We start from the raw sequence: 17,469 nt of genomic DNA on the forward strand, positions 1-17,469 counted from the left end.
ACTGATTTAGTTGAAAGGGGTCTGTGGCTCCATGGCAGTGTGCAAAGAGGGTCTCTAATAGCCCTCACATTTCATCTTTATAGCCGTCAGTAAAACAGCCCAGTGAAAACAGGGAGAGATGGGGTTATATGGGGCAGAGGGAAATGTCATATTAATTACAGAAAGGGAGAGAAAAGCTGCATTAAATGTCAAGAGAACTCGTGTCTCTCCGGAGAGAGACACAGTTAGATTCGACCTCGCACAACGCATTTCAAATACTGACACTGACTGACATCAGGAATGTAAGAGCATACTGTTACAGCAAAGTGCCCTCAGTTTTCAGGTGAAGACATACCTCACTTCATTAATAAATTAAATGTAAATTAAACCAAATTAAAGGGGAGTTTTGTACATAGCCTACACACAGCTTTAACCTTTATTAAAGCCAGGTTGCCCCAAGTTGTCAGAAGACCTCTTGTTGAAGAGAGACATGGCCTGAGCTGGTGTTGTGCTGCTGCCACTGGCATAACGTAGTTTCTCTGGACCCCCCTGCAAGGCAGACTGGAGTTTGCCCCCCCCCCCCCCAAAAAAAATGTTTTGATTGAATGTGTCAGCCAAACAGCCACTCACATTACCGATCGATGTCCATGGTGCTGAAATCGTTGCCTTGACCGCGGCTTTTGTTCACCGATATCCCCTTATACTTTCAATCAGTGGAATTGTTTCTTTTTCAAGGCCTGAGGCCTTTTTCAGTCATATTCCTGAATCCCAAGAAACAAATACTTACCTCTCTAGTAAATATGGAAATTAAAAGGTTCAGGAATGACTTTTTCAAGGGTTACTGTCAAGATGATTTATTAAATATATTTTTTTATAAAGATTGATGATAGGCACATGGGCCCCCAGAGCTTGTGCCCCCCCCCCTTTTACCTTTATCAGGGCCAATAAGGCTTCCGTCAAAAATAGTTCACTAAATAGGGAATACTGTAGGTTGTCATTTGGGACACAGCCCATTAATGTGTTGGTGTAATGTGTGCGATGGTTCAGTGGGAGGTTAACTGGTTTTAACACCTGTTTCCGGGTTATTAGTATGCAGGTTTGCAGACAGTGTGTAAGTTATGGGTGTTCAGTGAGGTGTAGTATAGGCCCATAGCTGTCTTCTATAAGGCTGATAATGGCCATGTTGTCATTTACTGTGATGTGAGGTGAATGAGATCAAGGAGATGTGGTCAGTCTCCCACATATGTATATGCACAGTGCCAAATGTATTTGAATGTCTGCTTACACTTGGACTCCAACATACATGTACACTGAATAAAAATATAAACGCAACATGCAACAATTTCAAAGATTTTACTGAGTTACATTTCATATAAGGAATTCAGTCAATTTAAGTAAATTCATTAGGCCCTAATCTATGGATTTCACGCGACTGTGAATACAGATATGCATCTGTTGGTCACAGATACGTTAAAAAAAAGTTGGGGTGTCGATGAGAAAACCAGTCAGTATCTGGTGTGACCACCGTTTGCCTCATGATGCGCGACACATCTCCTTAGCATAGAGTTGATCAGGCTGTTGATTGTGGCCTGTGGAATGTTGTCCCACTCCTCTTCAATGGCTGTGTGAAGTTGCTGGATATTGGCGGGAACTGGAACACGCTGTCGTACACGTTGATCCATAGCATCCTAAACAAGCTCAATGGGTGACATGTCTGGTGAGTATGCGGGCCATGGAAGAACTGGGACATTTTCAGCTTCTAGGAATTGTGTACAGATCCTTGCGACATGGGGCCGTGCATTATCATGCTGAAATATGAGGTGATGGCAACGGATGAATGGCACAACAATGGGCCTCAGGATCTTGTCACGGTATCTCTGTTCATTCCAATGGCCATCGATAAAATGCAATTGAGTTTGTTGTCCGTAGCTTATACCTGCCTATACCATAACCCCACTGCCACCATGGGGCACTCTGTTCACAACATTGACATCAGAAAACCTCACCCACACGATGCAATACATGCTGTCTGCCATCTGCCCAGTACAGTTCAAACCCGGGATTCATCCGTGAAGAGCACACTTCTCCAGTGTGCCAGTGACCCATCGAAGGTGAGCATTTGTCCAGTGAAGCCAGTTACAACACTGAACTGCAGTCAGGTCAAAACCCTGATGAGGACAACGAGCACGCAAATGAGCTTCCCTGAGAGTTTGTGCAGAAATTCTTTGGTTGTGTGGGGGGGGGGGGCGCTGTTGGAAGCCAAGGATGTAGAACGCGTTTCGCTATCGCTCCTGACTTAGTGGCCAAATTTATATATACAACCTTGCAAATTTGTATATATTTCTGTTTGGCCAGGCGTCTGAAGAGACCTCTAAACAATTCAGATCAAGTTTGAGAAATGGAAGTTTGTAATGTCGCCTACCCAGCCAAAAACGGAGTCTGCAAGAGCAGGCCGCAGCAATCCGTGATGGGCACCCTCAAAACCGATATTTTCAGTAAAACTGACTATCTCTCTACCAATCTCAGGTCAGAGATATCAATGCTCAAAGACGAGCTTAAAAAATCTTTAGAGAGTATACAGAATAAGCTCGACGCACACGGAGTGGCCTTATCGGAGCTGGAGCGCGGTGCTACAGGCCACAGCACTCGCATTAACGAGCTAGAGGCTAGCGTTGGCTCATTAACAACTAGGGTGGCATACCTCGACAATAGATGCGAAGATATGGAAAGTAGAATGTGGAGGAAAAACATTAGTCTACTGGGAATACTGGAGGGAGTGGAGGGCCCAAGACCGACGGAGTTCATGGCCCAGCTGCTTCAGGAGCTGTTCGGTCTGGAGGAGAAGCCGACCCCGGGATGGCGAAACTCCGCGACCATTTGTCATCAGGGTGCATTTCTTTCATGTCCGCAATGACATACGGAGGAGATCGGGAGAAGCATCTCCTCTCCTCTACAAGGGTGAAAGAGTCTCGATATTTGCGGACTACACCACGGCTGTGGCTAAGAAACGGGCTAGCTTTGGAGCTGTGAAGCGCCAGCTACACGCCTGCCCGGGCGTGAAGTTCGGCCTCATATACCCTGCGGTGACTTTACCAGGCGGCTCCACGCACAGATTCGAGGACCCGGCCTTAGCGGCCGATTTCATCAACAAGAACGTGAAAGCGGCTGTTGTACCACATGGTGTGGAACAAATGGTTGGTTAGCTGGTCTTCTTAGCAGGCTAGTTAGCAAGTCGGCTGGCAGACTGGTTGGCTAGCGAACCCAACTTTGCTGGGTTCTTCGACACTTGAATGTCATTCTCTTTTTTATTTTTATTTTTTCATTTCCAACTCATGTTGGTGAGTATACAGTTGACTCCCCGCTATAATGTGATACAATGCAGATATGTATGTATGTATGTATGTATGTATGTATGTATGTATGTATGTACTATTCCACTCACATTATTGTTTTTTATTTGTATCATTAATATTTTATTTTGATCTAAGCCACCTCTAATGCCAATATCTGTCTGTTTTCATGGTTCAGTCGTAGTTTTACCATTTGTATTGGGCTTAAACCTCTCTTAACCAAGGTTAGTTTTCTGTAGACTCTGCTGGGGACCAATCTATGTATGTTTGGTTTACTCTGGTTAAATGGTCACACATTTCAGGTATCACAGAGTAAGAGTTATCAAGCTTTGCTAGAAACTTTTTTTGTATTTAGGGTTTTGCTTGCATCTCAGTTGGGGAGATGCTTTGGCAAGGGAGGTTGTGAGGGAAGGGGTTTTTCCCTCTTTATTTGTATATAGTTTTTATATGTTTTTTGTGCTTCGTCGCTTGTCTTTGTTTTTGAAATTTGCGCTATTAGGTTCAACTAAGATCTTTAGTTTACATTGTGCCTTGTCCTTTACACGTCCTCTCTCTCTTAAGACATGACAGCCTAGTGTAGCCCATCCGGCTGTGATCCGGCTAATTTTCTTACTTGGAACTGCAGGGGCATAAATAACCCATTTAAACATAGTAAGGTGCTACACCACCTTCATCAATTGGAAGCTCACATCATCTTTCTCCAAGAAACTAATCTAAAGGTATCACAACACTCAAGTCTTAGGTGCAGATGAGTGGGTCAGGTGTTCCATTCCTCATTTCAGAGTAATGAAAGAGGGTTGGCTATTTAACTTCACAGATCGGCACCTTTTACATATTCTAATGTGATCGCAGATCCCCATGGTAGATACATAATTGTCAGTGGTAGGCTGCTCAATACGAATGTACTTCTTGTTAATAATTAGGCTCATAATTAGGACAATGGGGATTTTTTTCAAATTGGTTCTCTCTAAACTCCCCGATATGTCTTCCCATATGTTGATCTTAGGTGGTGACTTTAACTGTTGGTTAGATCCACATTTGGATCGATCTTCTACTAAACCTTCTACCTTGTCAACCTCAGCTAGAGTTTATTTATTTATGTCTGAATTCGCAGTTTCAGACCCTTGGAGAATGTTTAATCCTTCTGGAAAAGCATACTCTTTTTTTCTCTTCGGTTCACCACACTTTTACGCACATAGACTACTTCTTTGTAGATGACAGACTTCTCCATTCCATATCTTCATGTTCACATAATCAAATTGTTGTATCTGACCACGCCCCTGTTACTATGGAAGTAGTCTTTCAATCTGTTGACAATCTGCGACTGCCTTGGCGGCTAAATACTCAACTGCTCAGTAATGAACACTGTCAATTTTGTTTTGGGTCAAATCGACTTTTTCACGAGTACAAATAGAATCCCAAACATCTCTGCGTCTACTCTCTCGGATACTTTGAAAGCTTATATCAGAGGTGAAATTATTTCCTACACTGCACATGAGAACAAACTGAAAAAGGATAGTCTATCTATGTTAACACGCTGTATTGCCCAATTAGATAACATTTATGCCATTTCACCATCTCCGGATATTTATAAGGAATATTTAACTTTGCAAGCAGAATATGACACATTATTAACAGACCAGGTTACTGAACTGCTTGTCAAGTCTAGGAGCACTTACTATGAACAAGGAAATAAAGCCAGTACGTCAACTATCATCATCGCACCAGATTCCTAAAATTCGTACATCGTCTGGGATATCATTAGACCCTAGGGGGATCAATGATGAGTTCAAGAGATTTTACCAGTCTTTATATACTTCTGAAAGTAAAGCAGATACATTGCAATTGGATGATTTCTTCCACTCACTTGCTGTGCCTTCTGTCAGCCGGGATTTGGTTAAAAAAATAGAGCAGCCGATCACTGTTGAAGAATTGTGTAATGCTGTCAAATCCCTTCAATCTGGGAGAAGCTCAGGGCCTGACGGCTACTCGGCAGAGTTTTATAAAAAGTTTATCTCCAAAATAGCCCCTATTCTAATTGAAATGTACAATGAAGCATTTGTAAATGGTGCTCTCCCACAGACTCTCGCTCAGGCAACCATTTGTCTTATTCTTTAAAAACACTAAGACCCTCTTGACTGTGTATCATACCGTCCAATTAGCCTGCTAAATGTTGACTATAAAATTCTAGCCAAACTTCTGGCAATGCGTCTGGAAACAGTCCTCCCATCAATTATCTCTCCGGATTTAACAGGATTTATTAAACACTCATTCTTCAATCTTCGATGATTATTTAATATTATATATAATCCTTCTGTCGCCAATGCCTCTGAAGCCATTATATCCCTGGATGTGGAGAAAGCATTTGACCGGGTGGAATGGAAATACCTTTTTACACTCTAAATAAATTCGGCTTTGGCTCCAAATTCATGACTTGGATAAGACTTCTGTACTCATCCCCTCAAGCCTCTGTCAGGACGAATAACACTCAATCAGACTGCTTCCCTTTGCAACAATCGACACGCCAGGGTTGCCCTTTAAGTCCCTTACTGTTTGCCCTCGCCATAGAACCACTTGCAATAGCACTTCGCTCCAACCCCATCAAAGGTATAGTCAGATACAGACACGAACACAAAATGTCTTTATATGCAGATGATTTATTATTATACACATCCAACCTTTCTGTTTCTGTTCCTGCTGCACTTGCTACTTTCACATCCTTCGGTCACCTATCAGGGTATAAACTGAATCTTTACATAACTTGCCATTTAAAATTGCTCACAGTAGTTTTATTTATCTCGGGGTACATGTCACAATCAGATTTGAAAACCTTTTTCAAGCCAACTTTGCTCCTCTTCTAACCTGTACTAAGGACGATTTGGAACGCTGGTCTTTGCTACACCTCTCCTTAGTCGCAAGAAGTAATTATATTAAAATTAATACTCTCCCTAATTCTTATATCTCTATCAGTGCCTACCGATTTTTCTTCCCAATACATTTTTCAAAAACATTGACGGCCTAATTCTACCTTTTATATGGGACAAAAAGCCCCCTACGATACGAAAACAGCTTTTGCAGAGGCCCAAACCAGATGGCGGTCTAGCTCTACCGGATTTCAGATTCTATTATTGGGCCGCTAACCTTAGTATCATTCAGTACTGGTTACAGAGCAGAGAGATATTCCCATCCCCAATTTGGCTAGAGATGGAGGCCGCCTCATCTATACCGCCATCATTGTCTTCCCTCGCTCACTCCTCCGTTACAGGCCCTGACTCCTCCTTCACCAAAAATATATGTGTCAAAACAACATTGAAGATCTGGAATCAATTTAGGCGCCACTTTGGGTTTCAGACAAGCTCTTCTTTTGCTCCGGTAGCCTCAAACCCAGCTTTTCCCACATCTATGGTTGATGGTGCTTTCTCAACATAGTCTCAGTATTAAAAGATTCAGAGAACTCTATATTAACAATACATTTAGTACGTTTGAACAATTATCAGCTAAATTTGGTCTCCCCAGACATCATTTCTTTAGGTTCGGAGTCCGGAGTTATGTCCACAGCATAGGGCCCCGATTCCCCACCCTTCCTGGTGAAACACAGTTTGACACATTTCTTATCCCACTTCCTACTCTGAAAGGCCCTTGTCAGTAATCTATAGTCAAATTTGCTCACTACAAACCACCTCATTAAACAATATTAATTCCTCATGGGAGGAGGAACTGGGTGAGGAAATATCTGATGAACTATGGGAAGGGGCACTCAAAAAGGTAGATACCTCTTCTATTTGCGCTCGACACGGTCTCATTCAATTCAAACTCATTCATAGGGCCCACTGGACCAAAGCAAGATTATCCAAGATTTACAAGGATGTGAACCCTAATTGTGTACGATGTAACCAGTCTCCTGCTAATCATGTACACATGTTTTGGTGTTGCCCATCTCTTGTTGGTTTCTGGAAAGACATCTTTAGCACACTCTCAGAATTAAGCGGCACACAGCTCGAGCCAGACCCTTTTATTGCATTATTTTTGGGTTTCCTTACCCACAATACAATTGACCAAAATGAATAAGGATGTAATTGCCTTCGTCACTTTGTTAGCGAGACGATTAATTTTACTTAGATGAAAATCCTCCACCCCCTTCTCATGCTCTTTGGATTAAATCCGTTTTGAATTGCATAAAGTTGGAAAAAATTTAACACACATTCAATGGGTCTATAGACAAATTCTATGCAATGTGGGCTCCCTTCTTTTCTTATGTTAAACAACTACATTTCCCTGCAGTTCCAGAGTGGTGTATATTTATATATTGGTGAAGTAAGAGGCCTGGTATGTGTATACACAACATCTCGGATGTTAAAGACTGTATCTGTGCTAGTTGACCTGTAACAATTGTATCAAAATATATATTTTTTCTAGTCTTTTTATTTTTTTTATTAGTCTCTCTCTTTGTTTTGCTGTATTGTTGTCTTTGATGTGTTGTTTTATATTACCAAATAACTTACAAGTGCAATTATGTTGTAAATGCTGGTGTTGAAAATCAATAAACAAAGAAAAAAAATGTAATTATTCCATTGTGCAAACCCACAGTTTTATCAGCTGTTTGGGTGGCTGTTCTCAGAAGATCCCGCAGGGGAAGAAGCCGCATGTGGAGGTCCTGGACTCGTGTGGTTACACATGGTCTACGGGTGTGAGGCCGGTTAGACGTGCTGCCAAATTCTCTAAAAATGAATCGGCTTATGGTAGAGAAATGTAACATTACATTTTCTGGCAACAGCTCTGTTGGACATTCCTGCATTTAGCATGCTAATTGCACGCTCCCTCAAAACTTGAGACATCTGTGGCATTGTGTTGTGTGACAAAACTGCACATTTTAGAGTGGCCTTTTAATGTCTCCAGCACAAGGGGCACCTATGTAATGATCATGCTGTTTAATCAGATTACTGATATGATACACACCTGTCAGGTTATTGAATCAGTTTATTGATACACACCTGTCAGGTGGATGGATTATCTTGGGAAAGGAGAAATGCTCACTAACAGGGATATAAACACATTTCTGCACAAAATATGAGCAAAATAAGATTTTTATTTTGGGTATGGAACATTTGCAGGACGTTTTATTTCAGCTCATGAAACATGGGACCAACACTTTACATGTTGCAGCATTTATATTTTTGTTCAGTGTATGTTTGTGCATTCAGAAAATATTCAGACCCTTAGACATTTTCCACATGTTGTTATGCTACACCCTTATTCAATTTGTTTCATCAGTCTACACACAACAGCCTATAATGACAAAGAGAAAACAGGTTTTTAGACATTTTTGCAAATGTATTAAAAATAAAAAACAGAAATACCTTACATTTACATAAGTATTCAAACCATTTGCTATGGAACTAAAAAATGAGCTCAGGTGCATCCTGTTTCCATTGATCATCCTTGAGATATTTCTACAACTTGATTGGAGTCCATCTGTGGTAAATTCAATTGATTGAACATGATTTGGAAAGGTATACACCTGTCTATACAGTTGACAGTGCATGTCAGAGCAAAAACCAAGCCATGAAGTCGATGGAATTATCCGTAGAGCTCCGAGACAGGATCACAGATCTGGGAAGGATACCAAAACATTTCTGCGGCATTAAATGTCCCCAAGAACACAGTGGGATCCATCATTTCTTAAATGGAAGAAGTTTGGAACCACCAGCTCTTCCTAGAGCTGGCCGCCCGGCAAAATTTAGCAATCGGGGGAGAAGGGCCTTGGTCAGGGAGGTGACCAAGAACCTGATGGTCACACTGACAGAGCTCTAGAGTTCCTCTGTGGAGATGGGAGAACCTTCCAGAAGGACAACCATCTCTGCAGCACTCCACCAATCAGGCCTTTATGGTAGAGTGGCCAGACGGAAGCCACTCCTCAGTAAAAGGCACATGACAGCCGCTTGGAGTTTGCCAAAAGGCACCTAAAGGACTCTCAGACCATGAGAAACAAGATTCTGTGGTCTGATGAAACAAAGATTAAACTCTTTGGCTTGAATGCCAAGCCTCACGCCTGGAGGAAACCTGGCACATCCCTACGGTGAAGCATGGTGGTGGCAGCATCATGCTGTGGGGATGTTTTTCAGCGACTGGGAGACTAGTCAGGACGGAGGCAAAGATGAACGGAGCAAAGGACAGAGAGAACCTTGATGAAAACCTGCTCCAGAGCGCTCAGGACATCAGACTGGGGCAAAGGTTCACCTTCTAACAGGACAATGACCCTAAGCACACATCCAAGAAAACACAGGAGTGGCTTCGGGACAAGTCTCTGAATGTCATTGAGTGGCCAGCCAGTGTCATTGAGTGGCCAGTCAATGTCATTGAATGTCATTGAGTGGCCAGCCAGAGTCCGGACTTGAGCCCTATCAAACATCTCTGGAGAGACCTGAAAATAGCTGTGCAGCGACACTTGTAGCGTCATACCCAAGAAGACTTGAGGCTGTAATCGCTGCCAAAGGTGCTGCAACAAAGTTAAGGTGATATTTCCGTTTTTATTTTTTATAATTTAGCAAACATAAAAAAAAACAGTTTTTGCTTTGTCATTATGGGGTGTTGTGTGTAGATTGATGAGGGAAAAAACTATTTAATACATTTTAGAATACGGCTGTAACGTAACAAAATGTGAAAAAAGCCAAGGGGTCTAACTACTTTCCCAATGCACTGTATAGGCTAGCACAGTGTTAAACATACAGTACATGAACAAAAGTATGTGGACACCTGCTCGTCGAACATCTCATTCCAAATTAATATGGAGTCGGTCCCCCTTTGCTGCAATAACAGCCTCCACTCTTCTGGGAATGCTTTCTACTAGATGTTGGAACATTGCTACGGGGACTTGCTTCCATTCAGCCACAAGCATTAGTGAGGTTGGGTGATTAGGCCTGGCTCCCAGTTCGCGTTCCAATTCATCCCAAAGGTGCTGAGGTCAGGGCTCTGTGTCAAGTTCCCAGTCAAGTTCTTACACACCGATCTCGACAAACCATATTTGTATGGACATCGCTTTGTGCATGGGGGCATTGTCATGCTGAAACAGGAAAGGGACTTCCCCAAACTGTTGCCACAAAGTTGGAAGCACAGAATCGTCTACAATGTCATTGTATGTTGTACTGTAGATACCCTTTAATTCAACTAGGCACATGTAATTGCAGAGTTTGGTAAACACATTGCCACTGGATTGATGCAAATTATCATGATATCAGTTTACCAGGTAGGCATAAGTAACTTTGTAGGTAATTGAGAAGGTATTTGGGAAAGCCTTTACATCTACCAGAAGACGGTTATCATAAGAAGGGACATCAAACATTCAGCCTGCTGCACAGACCCTTTGGACGCTCTAATAATAATAATAATAATAAATAATTGATTATATTTATATAGCGCTTTTCTACCAACTGAGGTATTCAAAGTGCTTTGCATAGTAGGGGGAAACTCACCTTATCCACCACAAATGTGCGGCACCCACCTGGATGATGCACGGCAACCATTTTTGTGACAGGATGCTCACCACACATCAGCTTTCAGGTGGAGAGATGAGGAGTGATATATGCCAATTAGGAAAGAGGAGGATGATTAGGTGGCCATGATGGAATGGGGCCAGGTTGGGAATTTAGCCATGACACCGGGGTTTACACCTCTACTCTTACAATAAATGCCATGGGCTTTTTTTGTGACCACAGTCAGAGATGACCACGGAGAGCTCTAGTCTAGAGCGCCTGGAGAAATTGTGCTTAGGAGCATTTTTAAACTCTCTCCATTGCTAAAGTATGAAGAAATAGAAGTAATTGCTGTAAAAATATTTGAGTGTGCTATGTTTACTATCATCATATATTCAAATATATAATTAATGTGACATATTTGTGACATATATTACGCTAATTTCCTATGGTGGACAAAACGTGTTACATTTCACAAGCTTGCAATTTCACCACATAACATTTTGTGGAATTACATCAGATTGGGGCTGTGTATAGTCCGTCACAGCCAGGACTTATAACGCCGTTGTCATTTTCAAATTGAAATGGCACAGACAATTTGTGGCACTCTCTGTGTAAAAGTCGCTGGCCACAAACTAATACACGGATTTGACAGTGAATCTATCACTCAAATGAAAGCCAACCCCTGTCACTATTTGGAACTCTCTCTCTCTCGCTCTCTTTCTCTCGCTCACTCACTCACTCACTCACTCACTCACTCACTCACTCACTCACTCTCTCCTCTCTGTCTATCTCTTTGCTCTCGAGGGAAATTGACAGTCAGCCTCTGATCCTCTCCTGACCTCAAAACCTAAACCAAACAAGCCTCTCAAACCCTCTTCAGCAGTTTTACACTGTGATTTTACGAAGGGGTTTTCAACTATCATATTTTCTCTGTGGCTTCAGTGAGTGGCCAAATACTACGCTAATACAATTTAAAATACCTTCAGCATTTGCTTTAGTCTGAGTCACAGATGTGTGGGGTTTGCAGCTGTAGGACTCTTCTATTGGTTCCAATGCAACAGGCAAGCTCAAACAAGCACATTATTTCAAATAGTGTTTGAACCCAGCTCTGAACCGCAGGCTAGTGGCTTGCTAATAGCATGAGTCCTGGGTGAACAGACCGACCGCCTCACACAGAAAAGCATGTTATTTCCAGCCCAGCTCTATGCTGCTCAGCATTGCAGGTTTTCTCCTCTCTGATGTTGACGATTCAGAGCTTTTTATGGCTATGCCGTGCCAGATATTTTTAAGTTTATCATACATTTTATGATTAGGGTTACTTGGAAAATGGTTATTAAAGAAAAGTCTTTTGAACAGCGGCCAGCGGGGAACAGCTGTTTTTCTCTGTTCTCAGATGTAAGCCACACTGCCCAGTTAAAACACTGCCTAGCAGCTAGCTAAAACAGAGGAGTTAAACACAGACACAAACACAGTACACCCCCCCTCCTGCCAGCCCCCCCACACTACACTACACACACACACACACACACACCAAATCCATACGCCCCTAGAGCTACTATATCAGAGCCAGAGCATCTCCACTTAGGCAGCGGTCTTTCTCTGTACTAAAAGGTTAAAATTATGGATTTTCTCTCCCTACCACAGCCCATTCTCCACCTGTCCTCTCCATCCTCCATGTCCCCTCTCACCTCCACACCTCGAGGTTGGGGATAATGCCTCTCCTCTTTCATGTGGGTTTACCCATTCATTCACCCCTCTCCTCACCTCCACCCCCTCCCTCCCTCCATCACAGGGGGTTCAGGGCCAGAGACAGGGCCAGAAAACTGAACGTTTGTTGATCAAAGCTACCGGTTGTGTGTGTGTGTGTGTGTGTGTGTGTGTGTGTGTGTGTGTGTGTGTGTGTGTGTGTGTGTGTGTCTAAGCAAGTGATGTGTGTGTTCAGGATGATGCCCTCCTGAGGCTGTGATTAGGTTAATTAGATTATTGACTATAGGTGATGGATAACCTCATATCATATAGAGCAGTTTGACAGGTCCAATGTGTGTTTGTGTGAGTGCATTGGTGTAGAGTAGTGTGTGTGTGTGCGCTTATGTGTGCGTGTTTCTATTTGCGTGCATGTGCGTTTGTACATTTGCGTGTAACTTGTGTTTGTTCCCTAGAGATTTGAACCTAGCTACCTCTCTATCTTTACCGTCATCATAGTATCCCCTCCACCCAGACAAACAGGTGTCAGCCCCAACAGCCCCAGAGACTGGGTGTATTACCATAGAGATAATGGAGAAGATCAGGCTAGAGCACGTGACACACTCATTCCACGGAGGGTCGAGTGTCTGCGGGTTTTCGCTCCTCCCTTGTACTTGATTGATGAATTCAGGTCACTAATTAGTAAGGAACTCCACACACTTGGTTGTCTTTGGCTTAATTGAAAGGAAAAACTTAACACCTGCAGACACTAGGCCCTCCATGGAATGAGTTTCACAACCCTGGACTAGAGTGTCCCAATCCGAGTGGAAAACAAGTACTGTGTTTCCTGTGTGCGTGGCAGGCTGCACTTTACACTAAATTTACATGGAAATAATGGAAATGAAAACAATTCCGGGGTTTCATATTTAGGGTATGAGATACGAGAAAGAATATATGGCTGCATAGTCAGATAGAGTGCTAAATGGCACCTTATTACCTACATAGTGAACTACTTTTGAATCGGGTCAAAAGTCGTGCACTATATAGGGAATAGGCTGCCATTTGGGAGACGAGTCCACGGTTAGGAGGAAGAGAGGGATTATTTTCTCCTAACGGAGGAAAAAAAAAGATCCAAATGTCCATAGTACATAGCTCGACTTCAACCCCATCCCTAGGTTAAAGCTTCCCCTTACGAACAAAAACAATCCTCTGTTCCTGAAACGACATCTTGCTCAAAAACCTTTTTCTGCCCTGTGAAAGGAGAGGAAGAGACCCTGGAAAGTGTTTTTTATAGGAGAAGAAAAGGAATGGAAACGCCCTTCCGCATTTCCCCCACAATAGGGCTGAAATGGGATAGCTGAGGCCCCGGGCTTTTTTACAATGAAGAACGTCAAAAGAGAATAGAAAAGAAGAGAATAGGTCCCGGGCAATTACAGTCAGAGCTGAGAAAAGGACAACAGTAATGCTCCTAAAGAAGATCCTTCCTCCGTTGACCTAGGATGGGTTTTTTGTTGCCCTGTGCACCTTATTGAAAAAAAGGCTCCACACTAGGCTTTGGCGGTATACCGGACAGTATATACCGTATACCTGGGTATCTGGAAATAGCCACGGGATGGTTTTTCATTACCGTCAATATCGTTGAAACAATTTTGTTGACGTTTATTTTATACATTTGAATATTTGTAGCTACTTAAGTTAAACACATGCAGTCAACTTGTGCAATAAGTTAGGAGATAAAGAAGATTGCGTTCTTCATTTCACCTGTCACATAATTTTTAATTATACAACTTACCGGTAGTCCCCAAGCTCTTGGTGTTTGTTTACAAGCACACAACAACGAGAGACCGGAGTCTTGTGAGTCACTCACTGTTGTGCACCATTCGCAAGGTATCTTATATCTATTAAGTAACATTTCTAAAATGTGCTAAATGTCGTGAGGTTGTGCAGACACTGCATAAAATGTTGGCAATGCGCTCGTTAGCATTTAGTTAGCATTTAGTTAGCATTCTCTATGGGATTTGAGATGTACTTGTTAGCTTTGTTAACCTTCAGATTACAGAGGATCAGTGGGGTTTGAAAATAGCGCCCCTTGTGTTCAGTGCAAGGTCGGTACGTTATGGTATGACAATCTGGATACCGCCCAAGCCTAATCCACACACTGGGATATGTGCTCCAAAGGGTGTCTATGTAGCTATTTATTACGTAATTAACAGTTTATAACCTTCTTATAAACCCTTTTCAAACTCTTCATTAAACCCCTTATAAAGGGTAAGAGAAGTAGTAAAATTAATTGAACAAAGCACACAGACAGTATAGACAGTTCACAGAAACTAACAGTTGCTCAAAGGCCCTGTCTGGATGTGTGTATGTTCTCCCTCCCTTCCCGTCAGTGAAACCAAAACAGCCAAAGCGCCACGGGGGACAAAAGGGGCCAGGCTGTCAGGTTTGACGGGTTAAAAGTGCAGAGTGGCGGTTCAAATGACCGTGGCCCCTTCAGACAAAAGGCCCTGCTCCATTCTCGCCCCAGGACAGTTGTCTGTCTCAACCACAACAAAGACCCCACGTTCCTTTAGGCCACTGTCTGCCTGTCTGAGAGCCCACTGTCTAGGCCGGGGTCTGCTGGACATGCATGGTCAGGCCACTGAGGACCAGAACACAGGCTAACATAACAAACAGAGCAAAGCGACGAGCTAGCGCCTAGTGGGGTTGTTGCAGTAGGGAGATGATCATTTGCACCACAGACAGACAAAATCTCAAAATCGACTCTCCCGCAATATTTTATTCAATATTCAGTTTCCAGTTTTTGGGTCGATAACCTCTTTTTATTTGTGTTTTCTCCCCCTTATTTCCCCTCCTTCTCCCTTCTCTCTCTTCATCCCTCCTTCCAGGAACCCTGATGGTGACGTCCAGCCGTGGTGTTACATCGCTGACCATGAAGAAGGAATCTACTGGAGATACTGTGACATCTCCACCTGTCAGAGTAAGTGGCTGTGTGTGTGTGTGTGTGTGTGTGTCTTTTTCTCTGTGTGTGTGTGTGTGTGTGTGTGTGTGTGTGTGTGTGTGTGTGTGTGTGTGTGTGTGTGTGTGTGTGTGTGTGCATTCGTGCCTGAACGCATGGGTGTGTCTGTGTATCAGAATCATGGAGTTAACGCCCTGTGTTCCTGTATTACACCCTGGCTGACCTGAAGCCCGGAGGCACTGTACCATTTGCTTGATCATCTGTTCATCTCCCGGTCTCTCGTTTCGGACAGATAGATACAGTAGTTATGAAAATGTTTATAGGTCGTCAGCAGGGTTTTACTGAGCTATTATCATCCTGAAGAATGTGCCTAATTGCCTCTCATCACCAGCCCTGCTATGTCTGGGCCTGTCTGTTCGATATGAACTGTCAGTCAGTCAGTCAGTCACACTGTGTGTGTTTCACTACTTACCGTATGTTGGTGTGTTACTGTGTGTGCATGTGATTTGTGTGTGTATACATACGTTTGTGAGTATTTCTGTGCATGTTAACACGTATGTATGTCTATGCATGTGTGTGTGTCTCCATTTGTATCCCTGTGTGTGTGTGTGTGTGTGTGTGTGTGTGTGTGTGTGTGTGTGTGTGTGTGTGTGTGTGTGTGTGTGTGTGTGTGTGTGTGTGTGTGTGTGTGTGTGTGTGTGTGTGTGTGTGTGTGTGTCTTTTTCTGTGTGTGTGTGTAAGATAGCTAGGTGGGACATAGTAAGTACACTTTTCATCAATAAAGTAGCTATCAGCACAGTCAGAGTGGGGGGGGGTCGAGGTGAGGAGGGGGATTATTTAAGATACTCTTTGAAGAGGTAGGGTTTCAGGTGCTTTCGGGAAGATGGGCAGGGACTCTGCTGTCTTATCTTCAGGGGGAAGCTGGTTCCACCATTGGGGTGCGAGGACAGAGATGAGCTTGGACTGGGCTGAGCGAGAGCTGCCCTCCCGTAGGGGTGGGAGAGCCAAGAGACCAGAGGTGGCGGAACAGAGTGCTCAGGTTGGGGTGTAGGGTTTGAGCATAGCCTGAAGGTAGGGAGGGGCAGTTCCTCTTGCTGTTCTGTAGGCAAGCACCATCTTGTAGTGGATGCGAGCTTCAGCTGGAAACCAGTGGATTGTGCGGAGTAGCGGATTGACATGGGAGAACTTCGGAAGATTGAAAACCAGGCGGGCTGCAGCGTTATGCATAAGTTGCAGGGATATGATGGCACAAGCGGGGAGCCCAGCCAACAGCGAGTTGCCGTAGTCCAGACAGGAGATGACAAGGGCCTGGAGTATGACCTGTGTCGCTTCCTATGTGAGGTAGGGTTGTACTCTACGGATGTTGTAAAGCATGCTGCAGGAGCGAGTCACTGCTTTGATGTTTGCAGAGAATGACAGGGTTTTGTCCAGAGTCACGCCAAGGTTCTTTGCACTCCGGGTGGGCAACACTGTGGAGTTGTCAACCGTGATGGAGCGGGCAGGCCTTTCCCGGTAGGAAGAGCAGCTCAATCTTGTCGGGTTGAGTTTGATGTTGTGGGCCGACGTCTAAGCTGAGATATCTGCCAGGTACGCAGAGATGTGTGTCGCCACCAGTGTTCAGGGATGAGTTGATGAGGGAAGTGAGGAATGGGAGAAGGTCTCCAGTGATGGTCTGGTGAAGGGAGGGAATGGGGTTGAGCGGGCAGGTTGTTGGACGGCCAGACCTCACTAGTCGCAGGATTTCAGGTCAAGGAGTACGGTAGTTCTGTGTGAGTGGGACCAGTGGACTCAATAGGCTAAGTGAATGAGGAGCGGATGTCGTCAACGTTCTTTTCAAAGTGGTTGAGGAAGTAATCCGCAAAGAGGGAGGAGGGAGGGGTGGAGGAGAGTGATATTTAGAGTGATAGAAAGTGGCTTTAGCAGCAGATACAAAGGAAGAAAATGTAGAGAGTGAAAGGATGTTTGGTCCTCTGTACGTTTATTTTTCCTCTATTTCTGCTCAGCTGCCGGCAACCCTGTTCTGTAG

At 43.6% G+C, this 17,469-nt stretch overlaps 1 protein-coding gene across 3 annotated transcripts in view; it reads left to right on the forward strand.

The window, feature by feature from the left end:
- The window catches only part of LOC106584901 (kremen protein 1), a 125,263-nt gene that overhangs the window by 60,283 nt on the left and 47,511 nt on the right, over positions 1–17,469 (forward strand). For all 3 annotated transcript variants that reach the window (XM_014170565.2, XM_014170566.2, XM_014170564.2), the window contains exon 3: positions 15,373–15,464. In XM_014170565.2, coding sequence (XP_014026040.1) covers positions 15,373–15,464 — 92 coding nt within the window. The remainder of the gene's footprint in view (positions 1–15,372; positions 15,465–17,469) is intronic.

Source organism: Salmo salar, chromosome ssa24 (assembly GCF_905237065.1).
Source record: "Salmo salar chromosome ssa24, Ssal_v3.1, whole genome shotgun sequence".
Taxonomy (NCBI): Eukaryota; Metazoa; Chordata; class Actinopteri; order Salmoniformes; family Salmonidae; genus Salmo; species Salmo salar.